Source organism: Mirounga leonina, unplaced genomic scaffold, assembly GCF_011800145.1.
Source record: "Mirounga leonina isolate KUSES-001 unplaced genomic scaffold, KU_Mleo_1.0 Mir_114, whole genome shotgun sequence".
Taxonomy (NCBI): domain Eukaryota; kingdom Metazoa; phylum Chordata; class Mammalia; order Carnivora; family Phocidae; genus Mirounga; species Mirounga leonina.
This window is the reverse complement of record NW_023270265.1, coordinates 1,661,044-1,676,232: the sequence shown is the minus strand read 5'-3', so window position 1 is coordinate 1,676,232 and position 15,189 is coordinate 1,661,044. Positions and strand designations below refer to the sequence as shown.

Below are 15,189 nucleotides of genomic sequence, written 5' to 3'. Positions count from 1 at the left end.
AAAATTAAGGCACAGGGGCGCCTGGGTGGCTCAGTTGCTAAGCATCTGTCTTCGGCTTGGGTCATGATCCTAGGGTCTGGGATCGAGCCCCACATCAGGCTCCCTGCTCAGCGGGAAGCCTGCTTGTCCCTCTCCCACTCTCCCTGCTTGTGTTCCTGCTCTCACTCTCTCTCTCTCTGTCAAATAAGTAAATAAAATTTATAAATAAATAAATAAAATTAAGCCACAGATATATCTTTAAATTCCCATTCATAGGTGTTAATATTCCACTCCCAATATTTTTGCATTTATTTACTTAGATACTGTGGCTAAGTATTATCTATATCTATAGATAAAAATTTTGAGACCAATAGGAATGAAACCTAAGGGAGCATTATGTACTCTGTGGTTCTGGGGCTCTGGATGGGATTCTTTGACCTATGTGGAACACTTTAGGTTCTATTCAGAAGAGCCTTCACCTAATAACATATTAGTTTGGCCTTTCGAATTTGAGTACCTATTCTATGTTTAGCACCATTCAAGTTTTAACAATATAAAATGTCTTTTAACTTTGTTCAATATGCTTTGTATCATTGTTTTAGAAGAATGAACTGTGATTTTATCCTTGTCCCAAAGAATAGTAGGGTTTTCGTTTTGTCTTTATTAAACTACCTTTTTTTTTTTTTTTTTTAAGATTTTAGTTATTTATTTCAGAGAGAGAGAGAGAGAGAGCACAAGTGGGGAAGGGCGGAGGGAGAGGGAGAGCAGACTCCCCACTGAGCAGGGAGCCCAATGCAGGGCTCCATCCCAGGACCCACAGATCATGACCTGAGCCAAAAGTAGATGCTTAACCCACTGAGCCACCCTGGCGCCCCTGTTGAACTACCTTAATTCCTTTTCTTTATTTTCCATTTTTTCCTACTTTTGCTCTTCTCTCTCTTCTTTTCTGCAGTTTTTAGTGTATTTGGTAGCTTTATCTTCACCTTCCTTGTCATTCTACATCTTACTCTTGATGAACCAAGACAATATAAGAGGAAGTAAATGGTAGAAGAATTCTAGATATTTACATATCATAAAATAAAAATAATTATGTGACCTGTCACAGATACCCAGAAAAAACTCAAGCCTCCCTTCATCGTGCACGCTGCTTCCTTCCATCTGGCATTGTAGCAGTGTTAAAGCAGCACCCCAGATTGGTGGCTGCGGGAGTCCAGGCGTTTTACCTGCGGGACCCCACTGACCTGCGAGCCTGCCGTGTTTTCAAGACTTTCTTGCCTGAAACACGAATAATGACATCGGTAAGATAGCTCTCTTGGTCATTTAGTTTTTGTCACTGGAAAAAGAGTTGAACATCATTGTGCGCTAGAAAAAACTGGAAATATTCTGTTTCCTCATGGCAAGTTAATATACTTTTTTTTCTTTTTTCTTTTCTCCCATCCGTGGAGGAAGATTTCAAGAGACTTCACTTCCTATTTAATATCTAAACGTTTCTTAGATATTTTCTGACCATATTTTTCCTATTTTATTTTCTTCTTGAGAATAAAACATTTCAGGGCACCTGGGTCGCTCAGTCGTTAAGCAAGTAAATCCAACCTTCAGCTCAGGTCATGACCCCAGGGTCCTGTGATCGAGCCCCTTATCAGGCTCCCTGCTCAGCGGGAAGCCTGCTTCTCCCTCTCCCACTCCCCCTGCTTTTGTTCCCTCTCTTGCTGTGTCTCTCTCTGTCAGATAAATAAATAAAATCTTTAAAAAAAAAAAAGAATAAAACATTTCATTTCTTCCAGAGACTTAAGAATTATTCTTTATCTTCTACCCACCCAAATTGCCATATAATGTAACTAATGAGAAGAATTCCATTAGTGATAACTAAAATGTAGACAGTGAGGTCAATTTTGTGGTATGTGAATTATGTCTCAATAAAGCTGTTATTAAAAAATGTTGGCAGTGAATAGGTTGGATCTTCTTTGCATTTCATATGAATATGAAGCTCATAAATGAAATTATGAACTGTGAAATGATAGTCAAATTTTTACTTTCAGGAAAACTAATGTATTTTGTGTTCCAACGTCCAGGTGACTTTTACTAAATGTCTATACGCACAGTTGGTACAACAAAGATTTGTGCCAGACCGGCGGAGTGGATACAAGATGCCTCCTCCATCTCATCCTCAATATCGAGCCCATGAATTGGGCATGAAGTTGGTAATGAACCATAAAATTTTATATTCTTCCTTTAGGTAAAAGGGCTCTTAATGGAATAATGATACAGCATAGAAAGTCTAGAAAAATACCTTACTTATGTGAGAATGTAGTAAAATATGGCATCTCAAACAAGAAGGAAAAATGGGTTATTCAGTTAATGATAATAGAAAAACTGTGAAGCTGTCTAAAAAATTAAAGTTGATTCCCTCACACCTATCCCAAAATAAATTCCAGGTGGACCAAATATTTAAAAGAGAACATTGAAACCATAAAATCTGAAAGAAAACACAGGAGAATTTTTGATAATTTGCGTAGGAAAGACCTTTCTTAGCAGGACTTGAAACCAGAGCTATTAAAAAAAAAGACTGATAAATTTGATTATTAAAGATTATGCATTTCTGGGGCACCTGGGTGGCTCAGTCAGTTAAGCATCCGACTCTTGATTTAAACTCAGGTCATGATCTCAGGATTGCTTAAGATTCTCTCTCTTCCTCTCCCTCTGCTCCTCCCTCCCCCTTCTAAAAAAAAAAAAATTAAGCATTTCTGTGTGGGAAAGAAAAACCCCATAACTAAAGTCAAAAGATAGTAAACCTGAAGAAAGTATTATATTTGCAATTTAAATTAAAAAGAGCTAATTTCTTTAATATATAATAGAGTTCCTACAAGTCAATATGAAAAAAAAATACTAATTAATAAAAAATGTTGAGAAACTGAACAGACAGTCCACAGGAAAGGAAATACAAATGATTTTTAATCTAAACATAAGAAAAATGTTGGCCCTTGCTCATAATAAAAGTAATGCAACTTAAAGCTATAAAACAGTGTTTTCTACCATTTGGCAAATATCAAAAAGTTTGATAATATATATTGGACTGATGAAAATATATATAGAGAGAGATACTTTCAAACATCATTGATGGGAATATAAGTTGATTCAATCTCTTATAACAATTTGTCAATATCCATCAATATATAAATGCACAAACCCTCCTGCTCATTTTCACTTCTAGATATTTATCCTCCATATATTTTACATGTGTACAAAGGTGTATGAGGATACTCATGACAGAATTATTTGTAGTAGCAAAAGATTGGAAACTGCCTAAATGCCTATTAGTAGAGAAATAGGTAAATTACGGTTACCTATGCCGTGAAATGGATAAATTTGTATAATCATATAAAATGATCTCCAACACATGTAACTTGGTGAAAAAGCAAGGTTTAGAACAGTGTGTATGTTGCCATTTAATGACAAAAGGGATCCAGTAGGACATACACAGACCACACATCTGCTTAAGTGCATACATTACTTCTGAAAGGATATGCAAAAATTGGTAACAGTAGTTTTCTCTAGAGTGATCAGGAAAGCTCCCTGTCTGACTTATTTTGCTATGCTCATTCATTATATTTTTAGTCAGAAGACACTTAAAATAGAGTGATTCCCTCCCTTCCCTTTCCTATGTCTAAGGCCATGCTGAATTCATTTATAATTTCTGTTAGACAAGAAACCTTTTACAAGCCTTTTTTTAAGCAAACAAGAAATAAGTTTAAATTTCTGGTTTTGTAATCAGCAAGAAAAGAAATCTTGAAGAGAACAAGAATCTTTGTTTTGTATTATTTGCTTTCTCTTTATAATTTTTAGTAATCTATGGAAATTGAAAAACTTAGATTTTTCATAAAATTCAGTGTTATAAATGTCTATATGCCCATATGTCCAGTCACCTAGGTCTTAAGTGTGGCTAAATGGAAAGAAAGTAACTTAATAATGAAAATTCTATCTATTCCATCTAGGCTCACGGATTTGAGATGTTATGCTCCAAATGTAGCCCACATTTTTCTGACTCCAGGAAATCCTTCATGACTACCTCACCACTTTGGGCTGGCTTCCTTGAAAGTCTGAAAAAGAATGATTACTTTAAGGTAGGAGTTGCAATGCGATTGTAAAACTGTACAATCCAGGGAAAATCAAGCTAGTGAATTAGAGTCCTATGGTCCATATTTAATGTGTAACATTATTATAGAAGCTAGAGTTAAAAGGGACCATTCTAATTCAGTGTTAATGAGGGGGTAACTATGAACTGTTTCCAGTATCTTAGAAAAATTACTAACACTTGTATAGAGCGCTGAAAGTTATCATGTATCAGAAGAACAACTGGGGCAAATCATAAGGCAAACATGAAGACACCAAATAGAAAAATGAACAAAGAGGGGCGCCTAGGTGGCTCAGTCATTAAGCGTCTGCCTTTGGCTCAGATCATGATCCCAGGGTCCTGGGATTGCGCCCCGCATCGGGCTCCCTGCTCAGCGGGAAGCCTGCTTCTCCATCTCCCACTTCCCCTGCTTGTGTTCCCTCTGTGTGTCTCTCTCTGTCAAATAAATAAATAAAATATTTAAAAAAAAAAAAAGACATGGATTTTAAAAATTATAAAAAGACAACTAACAAATTTTTCTTAAAATATTCACTCTCACTAGTAGTAAGGATATACATATGAACACAATAATACTTTTGCATATATGTGAAAAAGGATCTGTATGATATTTAGTGCTATTGAATATGTAGTGAAGTTAATATTCCTATACATTGCCATAACATTGCATATTGTTAGAACTTTAACTGGAAAATAATTTGCTAATGTGTCCCAGGAGCTATAGAAAGGTTCAAACTGAGAACCTTCACTTTGAATAATCTATTTTAAGGAAACATCCAAGAAGTAGAAAAGTCCATTAAGAATATGATGATATAGGAACAGACATTTCTCCAAAGAAGACATACAGATGGCCAACAGATACGTGAAAAGATGCTCAACATTATTAATCTTCAGAGAAATGCAAATCAAAATCACAATGTGTGCAAAACAGAATCACAAACATCTGTCAGAATGGCTAAAATCTAAAACACAAGAAACAAGTGTTGGTGAGGATGTGGAGAGAAAGGAACCCTTCCTTGTGCACTATTGGTGGGAACACAAACTGGTGCAGACACTGTGGAAAACAGTGTGGATGTTTCTCAAAAAATTTAAAAATAGAATTATCATATGATCCAGTAATTCCACTACTGGGTATTTACCCAAAGAAAATGAAAACACTAATTCAAAGGGATACATGCATTCCCATGTTTATTGCAGCATTATTTATAGCCAAGGGAAGCAACCCAAATATCCTATCAATAGATGGACAGGTAAAGAAGATGTGATCTATATATTACTCAGCCATAAAAAAGAATGAAATCTTCCCATTTACAACAACATGGATGGATCTAGAGTGTAAAATGCTAAATGAAACAAGTCAGAGAAAGACAAATACCCTATGATTTCACTCATGTGGAATTCAACAAACAAACCAAATGAACAAAGGAAAAAGACAAAAAATGGACTCTTAGCTATAGAGAAAAACTGATGGTTACCAGAGGGGAGGTGGGGGAATGGGTGAAATAGGTGAAGGGGATTAAGAGTACACTTATTGTGATGAGCACTGGGTAATGTATAGAATTGTTGAAACACTATATTGTATCCCTGAAACTAATATAACACTATAGTCTAACTATACTGGAATTAAAATTTTTAAAAATATGATGATGTAAAGACTGTAGCAATATGGCAAAGTACTTATGATATTATAGTCTATTTTTGATAGAATATAAAATATTAAGTATGAATGCCAAAATAAACATACATGTGAAAATCAGAAATGGTAGTTAAAGTGGGATTATGCTGTTTTTTGTTTCTATTTGTACTTTGTTTTATAAATTACTAATCAGTTATTTTTTAACAACTAATTAAATATTAGAAAATGGCAGAAAATCATCCAAACTGGAAAGAGGTCCTTAAAGGTGAAAAGGATTAGGTACTACTACATATAGCCTAGTACCCTTATTTGGAGAAACTAGAGCCCAAAAAGGTACATTAATGACAAAACAGGGATTGGACTCAAGCCTCATGATTCCTGAATAATGTATCACATACTGCCTCCCTGAAAATTGCTGATGAGCAGGTTATTTTATTGATACCATGTAAATAATGTTCTGATAGGCCTTTTTTTTTTTTTTTTTTTAAGGGACTGATAGAAGGTTCTGCTCAGTACCAGGCAAGGCTAGAAATGGCAAAGAACTACTTCCAACTCTCAGTTAACCAACCAGAAGGGTGAGTTTATCACTATGTAACCGTGGCAGCAGAGTGGTAACCTGCCAGAAGTTAAGGAGTTCCTCACTCTTGAGATAGTTGCAGGAGTTGGAATTGCCATATTTAAAGAGTTAATGGCAAGGATCATGACTGTTGAAGGTGCTGAAGGTGGGGGAGAGGGGGTTTTGCAGATCACTGCGTCTGGCATCATCATCATCATCTAATGGCTAACATTGGGAATTATAAAGTGTAGGCCACTTTAATTTGTCAAATCTCTCTTACAGTCCTATGAAATAAGTATGATTATTACTGTTCCCTATTTACAGCAGAGAAGCTGAGGCCAAGAGAGATTAAGTAGTTTGCTAAAGGTCACACAGCTAGTAAGTGACAGATGCAGGATTTGAACTCAGGTAGTCTGATATTGAGCAATTGCTTAATTCCTATAGGAGCCCTTGGCTGTGTCTAGCTACTTTTAGGTGGGTCTGAAACACAGAATAAAGCAGACATTGATCTTTTAAATCAAATCTCATTCTGAGCTGCCATATATTTCCTGGGGGAAGAAAGAAATGAGCACAAGGTTGGAAGGAAATGTCACCCCTTTAAAATTTAATAAAATGGAGGTCTCATAATGGTGGAGTAACATATCCAACTAAGCCCCTGCCAATTGTAATTATAAACTCTGGACAGAATATAAGAAACAATTATTTGAAGACACAGTAAAACAACAAAACAAGGCAAAAACTGAAGGAAATAGGACCCTTAAAAGAAGATCAGAATAGGGCACCTGGGTGGCTCAGTCGTTAAGCGTCTGCCTTCGGCTCAGGTCATGATCCTGGGGTCCTGGGATCGAGTCCCACATCGGGCTCCCTGCTCAGCAGGAAGCGTGCCTCTCCCACTCCCCCTGCTTGTGTTCCTGCTCTAGCTATCTCTCTCTCTAATAAATAAATAAAATCTTTAAAAAAAAAAAAAAAAGAAGATCAGAATAGATGTGGACCACATAGTATCTGAGTTGTCCCTTGAGGTCACTTCCTGGTCAGTGCAGCACCAAGGAAAAAATAGAGCTCTAGCCGAAAGCCTCAGTCTTATTGAGCTCAGGAATCAAAGGTCAGAATTTGAGTATTGGAAAAAATTCAATTTATGGTTGCAAAATTGAATTTGAGATACTCAAAGCTGTTAAATAATATGAAAGAATAGCTTTGTATATATTATGGGTAAAAGCTCCCAAGTTGTGTTTCTCATTTTGTTGTTGGGTTTTTGTTTTTTTTTTTTTCCAAATAAAACTTTCTGGTTTTGAAGTCCAGTCATTCTGCTTGCATGGCAAACATCACTTCTTTGTGTGATAGAATGTTCTTTGAGGACTGGTGAAGCAAAGTTGATGCTGAGAGAACTCTTAACATCAGTTGTTCGTGAGATAATAATGACTTTACAGCAGTCCTTACTCTCAGAGGTGTCTGCGTCTGCCTTTGTCCCACTCCCATCAGTTTTATGGCAATAATTGGTGGCAAGAGGATTCCTTCTTAGGGTATCATTTCAGAAAACTTGGGAAAGAGAGTCAGGAGAGTAAAAGAGGTGGCCCTCATGGTTAGGAGAATCTCCCCCAGATGATTCCCATCTGCTTCAAAGGGCCACTCTGCTTGTAGAGAAGTGTTACCTTACAGACTTGGGTTAAAGAGATGTTAAGAAATTAGAGAGACTCGTGTGTAGGAAAGTTAGGGCTCCTTGCACAAAACAAGATAGATTGGTGGTTCGGTAGTTCTTTTTAAATAATGAAGTTCGTGGGGTGCCTGGGTGGCTCAGTTGGTTAAGTGTCTGCCTTCAGCTCAGGTCATGATTTTGGGGTCCTGGGATTGAGCCCCATGTCGGGCTCCCTGCTCAGTGGGGAGCCTGCTTCCCCCTGAGCTCATGCTGTCTCTCACTCACTCTCTCTCTCTCAAATCTTAAAATAAGTTCGTTGTTGTTACAAAATAACATTCACTCATTATAGCAAATACAGAAACATGTAATAAGGAAAATATTTATACCAGAGAGTCAACTATTATCATTTTGATCTACTGCCTTCCAGGATTTCCCTCCTCCCCATTCATCTAGTTATTTTTAAAACATTTTTATACTATATAAAAACTTTATATCCTGTCCATAATTTTTACTCATTATAATCTTACTTTTTCCCGACATTAAAAAGTCTTTATAAGCATAATTTTAAAGAGCTGCGTAACATTTCAGGAAATGGATGTGCCATAACTTATCATATTTTTACTCCTGGAGAAAGAATTTTAAGTAGTTTACATATCCGACATTTAATTTTTTTTTTTTTAAGATTTTATTTATTTATTTATTTGAGAGAGAGAGAGAGCAGGAGAGGGGGGAGGGTCAGAGGGAGAAGCAGACTCCCTGCCGAGCAGGGAGCCCGATGCGGGACTCGATCCTGGGACTCCAGGATCATGACCTGAGCCGAAGGCAGTCGCTTAACCAACTGAGCCACCCAGGCGCCCCATATCCGACATTTAATTTAATTAATTTATTTATTTAAGATTTTATTTCTTTGACAGAGAGAGTATAAGCAGGGGGAGCGGCAGGCAGAGGGAGAGGGAGAAGCAGGCTTCCCACTGAGCAAGGAGCCTGATGCGGGGCTCGATTTTACGACCCTGAGATCATGACCTGAGCCAAAGGCAGGCACTTAACCGACTGAGTCACCCAGGCGCCCCTACATGTCCAACATTCTAAATAATGTTGCAAAAGAGACTCCCATTCCCCAAACCAGGGTAGCTTCTAAACAGTTTAAAACCAAACTCACATCTCCCTCCAGACCTGTTCTTGAATTCCCAGTGTTTTGTTTTGGTTTTTTTTAATACCTGGATTAATATCACAGACTGTTTCCCACTCTCTTTTTTAAGAGTACTACCATCCTCCTTATCACCTAGACTTCCTGGCTCTCCTTGGATCCAGTCTCTTGATCCTTTTTATTATTATCTCGTGTCTTGCATTTTTCTTTTTTACTGCCTACCTACTCTAATTATTGTTTCTTTTTTTTTTGGCTTATTTCTTGAACTATGGCAATACCTAAATTTGTTTCCCAACTTCTAGCGACTCTTCACTTCCAATGCAACCATTACAGCCAGGAGAATCTGCTTGAAATATATCTTCAATCATCTTTAATCCCTCTCCTAAAAATTATTAGAGATTGTAAAAGTGAAAGATTGAACAATGTAAGTGTCCATCAATAGTAGATAAATGGGACGCCTGGGTGGCTCAGTCGTTAAGCGTCTGCCTTCGGCTCAGGTCATGATCCCGGGGTCCTGGGATCGAGCCCCGCATCGGACTCCCTGCTTGGCGGGAGGCCTGCTTCTCCCTATCCCACTCCCCCTGCTTGTGTTCCCTCTCTCGCTGTGTCTCTCTCTGTCAAATAAATAAATAAAATCTTAAAAAAAAAAAAAAAGTAGATAAATGAATTGCAGTGTATTTGTATGATGGACCACTATCCATTAGTTAACCAGAGATTAGCTAAATGTACATGAGTCTATTCAGGATTTCTCAACCTTGGCACTATTTACATTTTGGACCAGATAATTCTTTGTTGTGGGAGATGCTCTGTGTATTATAGGATGTTTAGCAGCATCCCTGGCCTCTACCCAGTAAATGCCAATAGCACTCCACCCAGCCCCCAATTGTGACAACCAAAAATATCACCAGACTTTGCCAGATGTCCTCTGGGGGCAAAATTGTCCCCAGTTGAAAACCACTGATCTTTTGTTTTTTTGTTTTTTATTTATTTGAGAGAGAGAGCACAAGAGGGGGGAGCGGGAGAGGGAGAAGCAGACTCCCCGCTCAGCAGGGAGCCCGATGCGGGACTCGATCCCAGGACTCCAGGGATCATGACCTGAGCCAAAAGCAGTCGCTTAACCAACTGAGCCACCCAGGCGCCCTAAACCTAAAGTCTTCCTACACTTATGGAGCTTACATGCTAGTGTAGGAGAAAGACAGTAAATCGCTATATGATATTAGATAGTGATAAGTAAGTGCTTTGAAGAGAAAACAGTGTATGAGGAAAGAGACGTACAGGCTGCTCTTCTAAAGATTTTGATTGATTGATTGATGATTGATTGATTGTACGAGTAGGGGGAGGGGGAGAAGGAGAAAGAGAATCCCAGGCAGACTCTGTGCTGAGCATGGAGCCTGACACAGGGCTCAGTTCCATGAACCTGAGATCATGATCTGAGCCAAGACCAAGAGTCGGTGGCTCACCCAACTGAGCCACCCAGGCACCGCTAGGCTGCTATTCTAAATAGGTTGGTCAAAGAGGCCTTTCCAAGAAGGTTCTGTTTGAGAAGAGACATAAATGAAGTGAGGGAATGAGGCATACAGGTATTTGGGGGGGAATAAAATTCCAGGGAAAGAGAACAGCAAATAAAACAAATGTGTGTGTGTGTGCATGTGCGCACACACGCACACACTCAGTGGACCAGAAGGATCATTTGTGAGCGCAGTCACCTCTGGGTAATAACGAAATGGGTTGGAACAGATAATGTTGATCATCAAAGGAAAAGTATTAGCTTTATCTATAAATTTTTAAAGTACATGCATGTTTAATTTTTTATGTTAAGGGTAATCAATCATTCCTTTAGACTGGACGTAAGTATAACAATATTATAATTCTAGGTGGTAGGATATGGACATTTGTTATATCATCTTTTTTTTTTTTTTTTTGCTGTATCTTTTGGACTTGTCTATATTATTTAAATCTCTTAAAACAAAAATTAAAAATAAAAAAGAAGCCATCAGTGATCACCCACTGCTTATTTCATTGAGTCCAAACTTAGCCATTTCAGGCTCACTGTGCTCTCATCCCAGTCCATCTGTTCAGCTTCGTCTTCCACACTTTTGCCAAACTGAACACCATTTGCTTTGTGAACATGTTCCTCACTTCTTTGCCTTTATACTAATGCTCATTTTCCCCTTTGCCTGAAGTTCCTCTACCCTATCTTACTTGTCAGAATCTTCCCCATTCTGGGTGCCTGGGTGGCTCAGTTGGTTAAGCGTCTGCCTTGGGCTCAGGTCATGATCCCAGGGTCCTGGGTTCGAGCCTCACGTTGGGCTCCCAGCTCAGTGGGAGTGTGCTTCTCCCTCTCCCCCTGCTCCTCGCCCTGCTCATGCACTCGGGCTCTCTCTCTCTCAGAATAAATAAAATCTTAAGAAAACATCTTCCCCATTTTTTTTAAAGATTTATTTATTTTAGAGAGAGAGAGAGCATGTATGAGCAGAGGGAGAGGGAGAGAGAGAATCTCAAGCAGACTCCCCGCTAAGTGCAGGGCTCAATCTCATGACCCTGAGATCATGACCTCAGCTGAAATCAAGAGTTGGACACTTAACTGAGCCACCCAGGCCCCCCACCCCATTCTTTAAGGCCTAACTCAACTACTTCCATTGTCTTTATCATTTTTTTTTAAACTTCTCTGTAGTTAATGTAATTAATTACCTTCTCCTGTGACTCTTCACAGCATTTGGTCCAACTCTTGATTTTGGCTCAGGTCATGACCTCAGGGTTATGAGATTGAGCCATGCACAAGCAGGTAGTCTGCTTGAGATTCTCTCTCTCCCTTTCCCTCTGCCCCTCCCCCTGCTCACACTCTCTCTCTCTCTCTCTCTCTATCTCTAAAATAAATAAATATGATTTTATATTGTGTAATTTATTATGATTATTTGTGTATTTATTTTTTTCTCTTAGTAATATTTGCATAATATGATTATGTCACCTATATGATTTAGCAAGGTGTGCAAATCTTTATTTAAATGAATGTAAGTCCATTCTATAACTTGATTTGCTCCAGTATAAATAGGTCAGACAGGGTTCCATCAGTTTATATAACAGGTCACATTGCCATCATAAAATAATATGCTCATCATACAGATAATATCTCTGTGCACTACTTCCTCATCAGTTTACTGTAGGAGGATCATAAGATAGTATCAGAAGACTTCGAGACTTTGTTCTAACTCAATGGCCTTTCAAAAGTTATAGAACTTCACTGAGCTCTGGTTTTCTCATCTGTAAAACAGGATTATTACCTCATAATAGTAATTGGAGGACTAAATAAGAAAATGTATTTAAAGTGCTACCCTGGGGCGCCTGGGTGGCTCAGTCATTAAGAGTCTGCCTTCGGCTCAGGTCCTGATCCCTGGGTCCTGGGATGGAGCCCTGCATTGGGCTCCCTGCTTGGGGTGAGCCTGCTTCTCCCTCTACCTGCTGCTCCCCCTGCTGTGCTCTCTCTCTGTCAAGTAAATAAAATCTTAAAAAAAAAAAAATTAAAATTAAGTGCTAGCCTAGCATATTATACATGCAAGATTAATTTTAGTTCATACTTTCCTCTGGGTTTTCTTTTTCTCATATATATGCTATATATAAATTGAAACAGTTGTACTCAGTCAGCAGCTTCATAATGGTGTTCCATGCATCCTATTGCAGAACCAAAGGCAAAGGTGAAATGGATACATCTCTGAGCTTCCAAACTCCATTTCAATCAAAGCAGTTTTTCTTTTTCAGCTTTACTGAGAAATAATTGAGGAACAAAATCGTAAATATTTAAGGCATACATCATGGTGATTTGATATTTGTACATTTGAAGGGATCTAGTTAATTGGCAGTTCCATCACCTCACATATTTATCTTTTTGGTGGGGCAATTTGAACATTTAAGTTCTACTCTCTGAGCAGATTTCAATTGTAAGACACAGTGTTATAGTCACCATGTTTTACATTAGATCCTTAGATGGTATTTAGAAACTTTGTACCCTTCCTTTTACCAACCTCTCCTTATTTCCTCACTCCCTAGTCCCTGGCAACTACTTTTCGACTCTGTTTCTATGAACTTTACTTTTTTTTTTTTGAGATTCCACATATATGTAATACCATGCAGTGTTTGTCATTCTCTGTCTGGTTTATTCCATTAGCATAATGACCTCAGGGTCAATCCATTTCACAAATAACAGTATTTCCTTCTTATATATATTTCTCTGAATAATGTATGTGTATATATTTATTATATATATTTGTAATTATAATACAATTTATAATTGTATTAATATTGCACATCTCCTTTATCCTGTCATCCATTGGTGGACACTTAGGTGGTTTCCATGTCTTAGCTATTGTGAGTAAATCCTGCAGTGAAGGGAATTGCAGGTATCTCTTCAGTATCCTGTTTTCATTTCCTTTACATATATACCCAAAAGTAGAATTGCTGGATCATATGCTAGTTCTGTTTTTAATTTTTTGAGGATTCTTCATACTGTTTTTCATAGTGATTGCACCAATTTACATTCCCCAAAGCATGGGGGTTCCCTTTTCTCCACCTCCTTACCAACTCTCTTGTCCTTTGGTAATATCCATTCTGACTGGTGTGAGCTGTACCTCATGGTGATTTTGATCTGTATTTTCTTGATGACGAGTGACGTTGAGCACCTTTTCATGTACCTCTTGGCCATTTGTACATCTTGTATTCAGGTCCTCTGCCCATTTTTAAATCAGATTGTTTTTAACTGATGAGTCATTGAACACTACATCAGAAACTAACGATGTAGGGCGCCTGGGTGGTTCAGATGGTTAAGCGTCTGCCTTCAGCTCAGGTCATGATCTCAGGGTCCTGGGATCGAGTCCCGCAATGGGCTCCTTGCTTGGCGGGGAGTCTGCTTCTACCTCTCCCCCCTGCTCATGCTCTCTCTCTCTGTCTCAAATGAATAAATAAAATCTTTAAAAAAGAAAAAAAAAGAAAGAAACTAATGATGTAGTGTATGTTGGCTAATTGAATTTAAATGAAAAAAATTAATCAGAGTGGTTTTTTTAATTTTAAATATTTTTATTTATTTGACAGAGAGAGACATAGCGAGAGAGGGAACACAAGCAGGGGGAGTGGGAGAGGGAGAAGCAGGCTTCCTGCTGAGCAGGGAGCCGGATGCGGGGCTCGATCCCAGGACCCTGGAATCATGACCCGAGCCAAAGGCAGACGCTTAACAACTGAGGCACCCAGGCGCCCCAGATTGTTTTTTTACTACCAAGTTGTATGAGTTCTTTATATATTTTGGATATTAACCCTTTATCAGATGTATGATTTTGTAAATATTTTCTCCCATTCAGTAGGTTGCCTTTTCAGTTTCCTTTGCTGTACAAAGCAGTTTTTCTTTGAGCTCTTTTAGAGTTCCTGGTAAAATTTTGAGAAAAAGGGGTCTGTAACCTATAACAATTGTTTCAAAACAAATTAGACTAGATTATTCCTCCCAGCTTTAAAATACTATTTTTTTGTGATTATTATTCTGAGCTGTCTTATAAAAAAATTCCCATGTCTTCTGTTTTTTTATAGCTCTCTTGCTATGAGCCCAGGTGAAGAAATCTTAACCTTATTACAAACTGTACCATTTGATATAGAAGAGCTTAAGAAGGAAGAAGCCAATCTTCCTCCAGAAGATGGTAAGTGATGGACCAGGATAGAGCAGAAGGTTTAGGAAAGATGAAAATATTCCACTAAGTCTCACAGGGCCCTTCTCTGAGAGTACCTGCCATGCTCAGTGTGGTATGGCATTGTCCTGTTTTCTTCTTTTTCAGATGACCGGTGGTTAGATCTCTCACCAGATCAACTGGACCAGCTACTGCAGGAAGCTGCTGGCAAAACAGAAGCAGAGCCCATTTCCAAGGAGGAGCAGAACTACGACTTAAGTCAGGTCTCAGAAAGCATGAAAGCTTTCATTTCCAAAGTTTCAACCCACAAAGGAGCAGAGCTACCTCGGTAATTTGTGTTAGAGTATAAATATCTAAGTAGTTAGAATGCAGATGTTGAAGTCATCTAGTTGTGTTAGAGTATAAATATCTAAGTAGTTAGAATGCAGATGTTGAAGTCATCTAGT

The 15,189-nt window shown here is 38.3% G+C and overlaps 1 protein-coding gene across 3 annotated transcripts in view; it reads left to right on the top strand.

Moving 5' to 3' along the window:
- ECD (ecdysoneless cell cycle regulator) overlaps window positions 1-15,189 on the top strand; it is a 43,055-nt gene that overhangs the window by 9,900 nt on the left and 17,966 nt on the right. For all 3 annotated transcript variants that reach the window (XM_035021412.1, XM_035021410.1, XM_035021407.1), the window contains 6 exons: window positions 1,085-1,277; window positions 2,052-2,180; window positions 3,972-4,100; window positions 6,234-6,319; window positions 14,649-14,755; window positions 14,891-15,071. In XM_035021412.1, coding sequence (XP_034877303.1) covers window positions 1,085-1,277; window positions 2,052-2,180; window positions 3,972-4,100; window positions 6,234-6,319; window positions 14,649-14,755; window positions 14,891-15,071 — 825 coding nt within the window. The remainder of the gene's footprint in view (window positions 1-1,084; window positions 1,278-2,051; window positions 2,181-3,971; window positions 4,101-6,233; window positions 6,320-14,648; window positions 14,756-14,890; window positions 15,072-15,189) is intronic.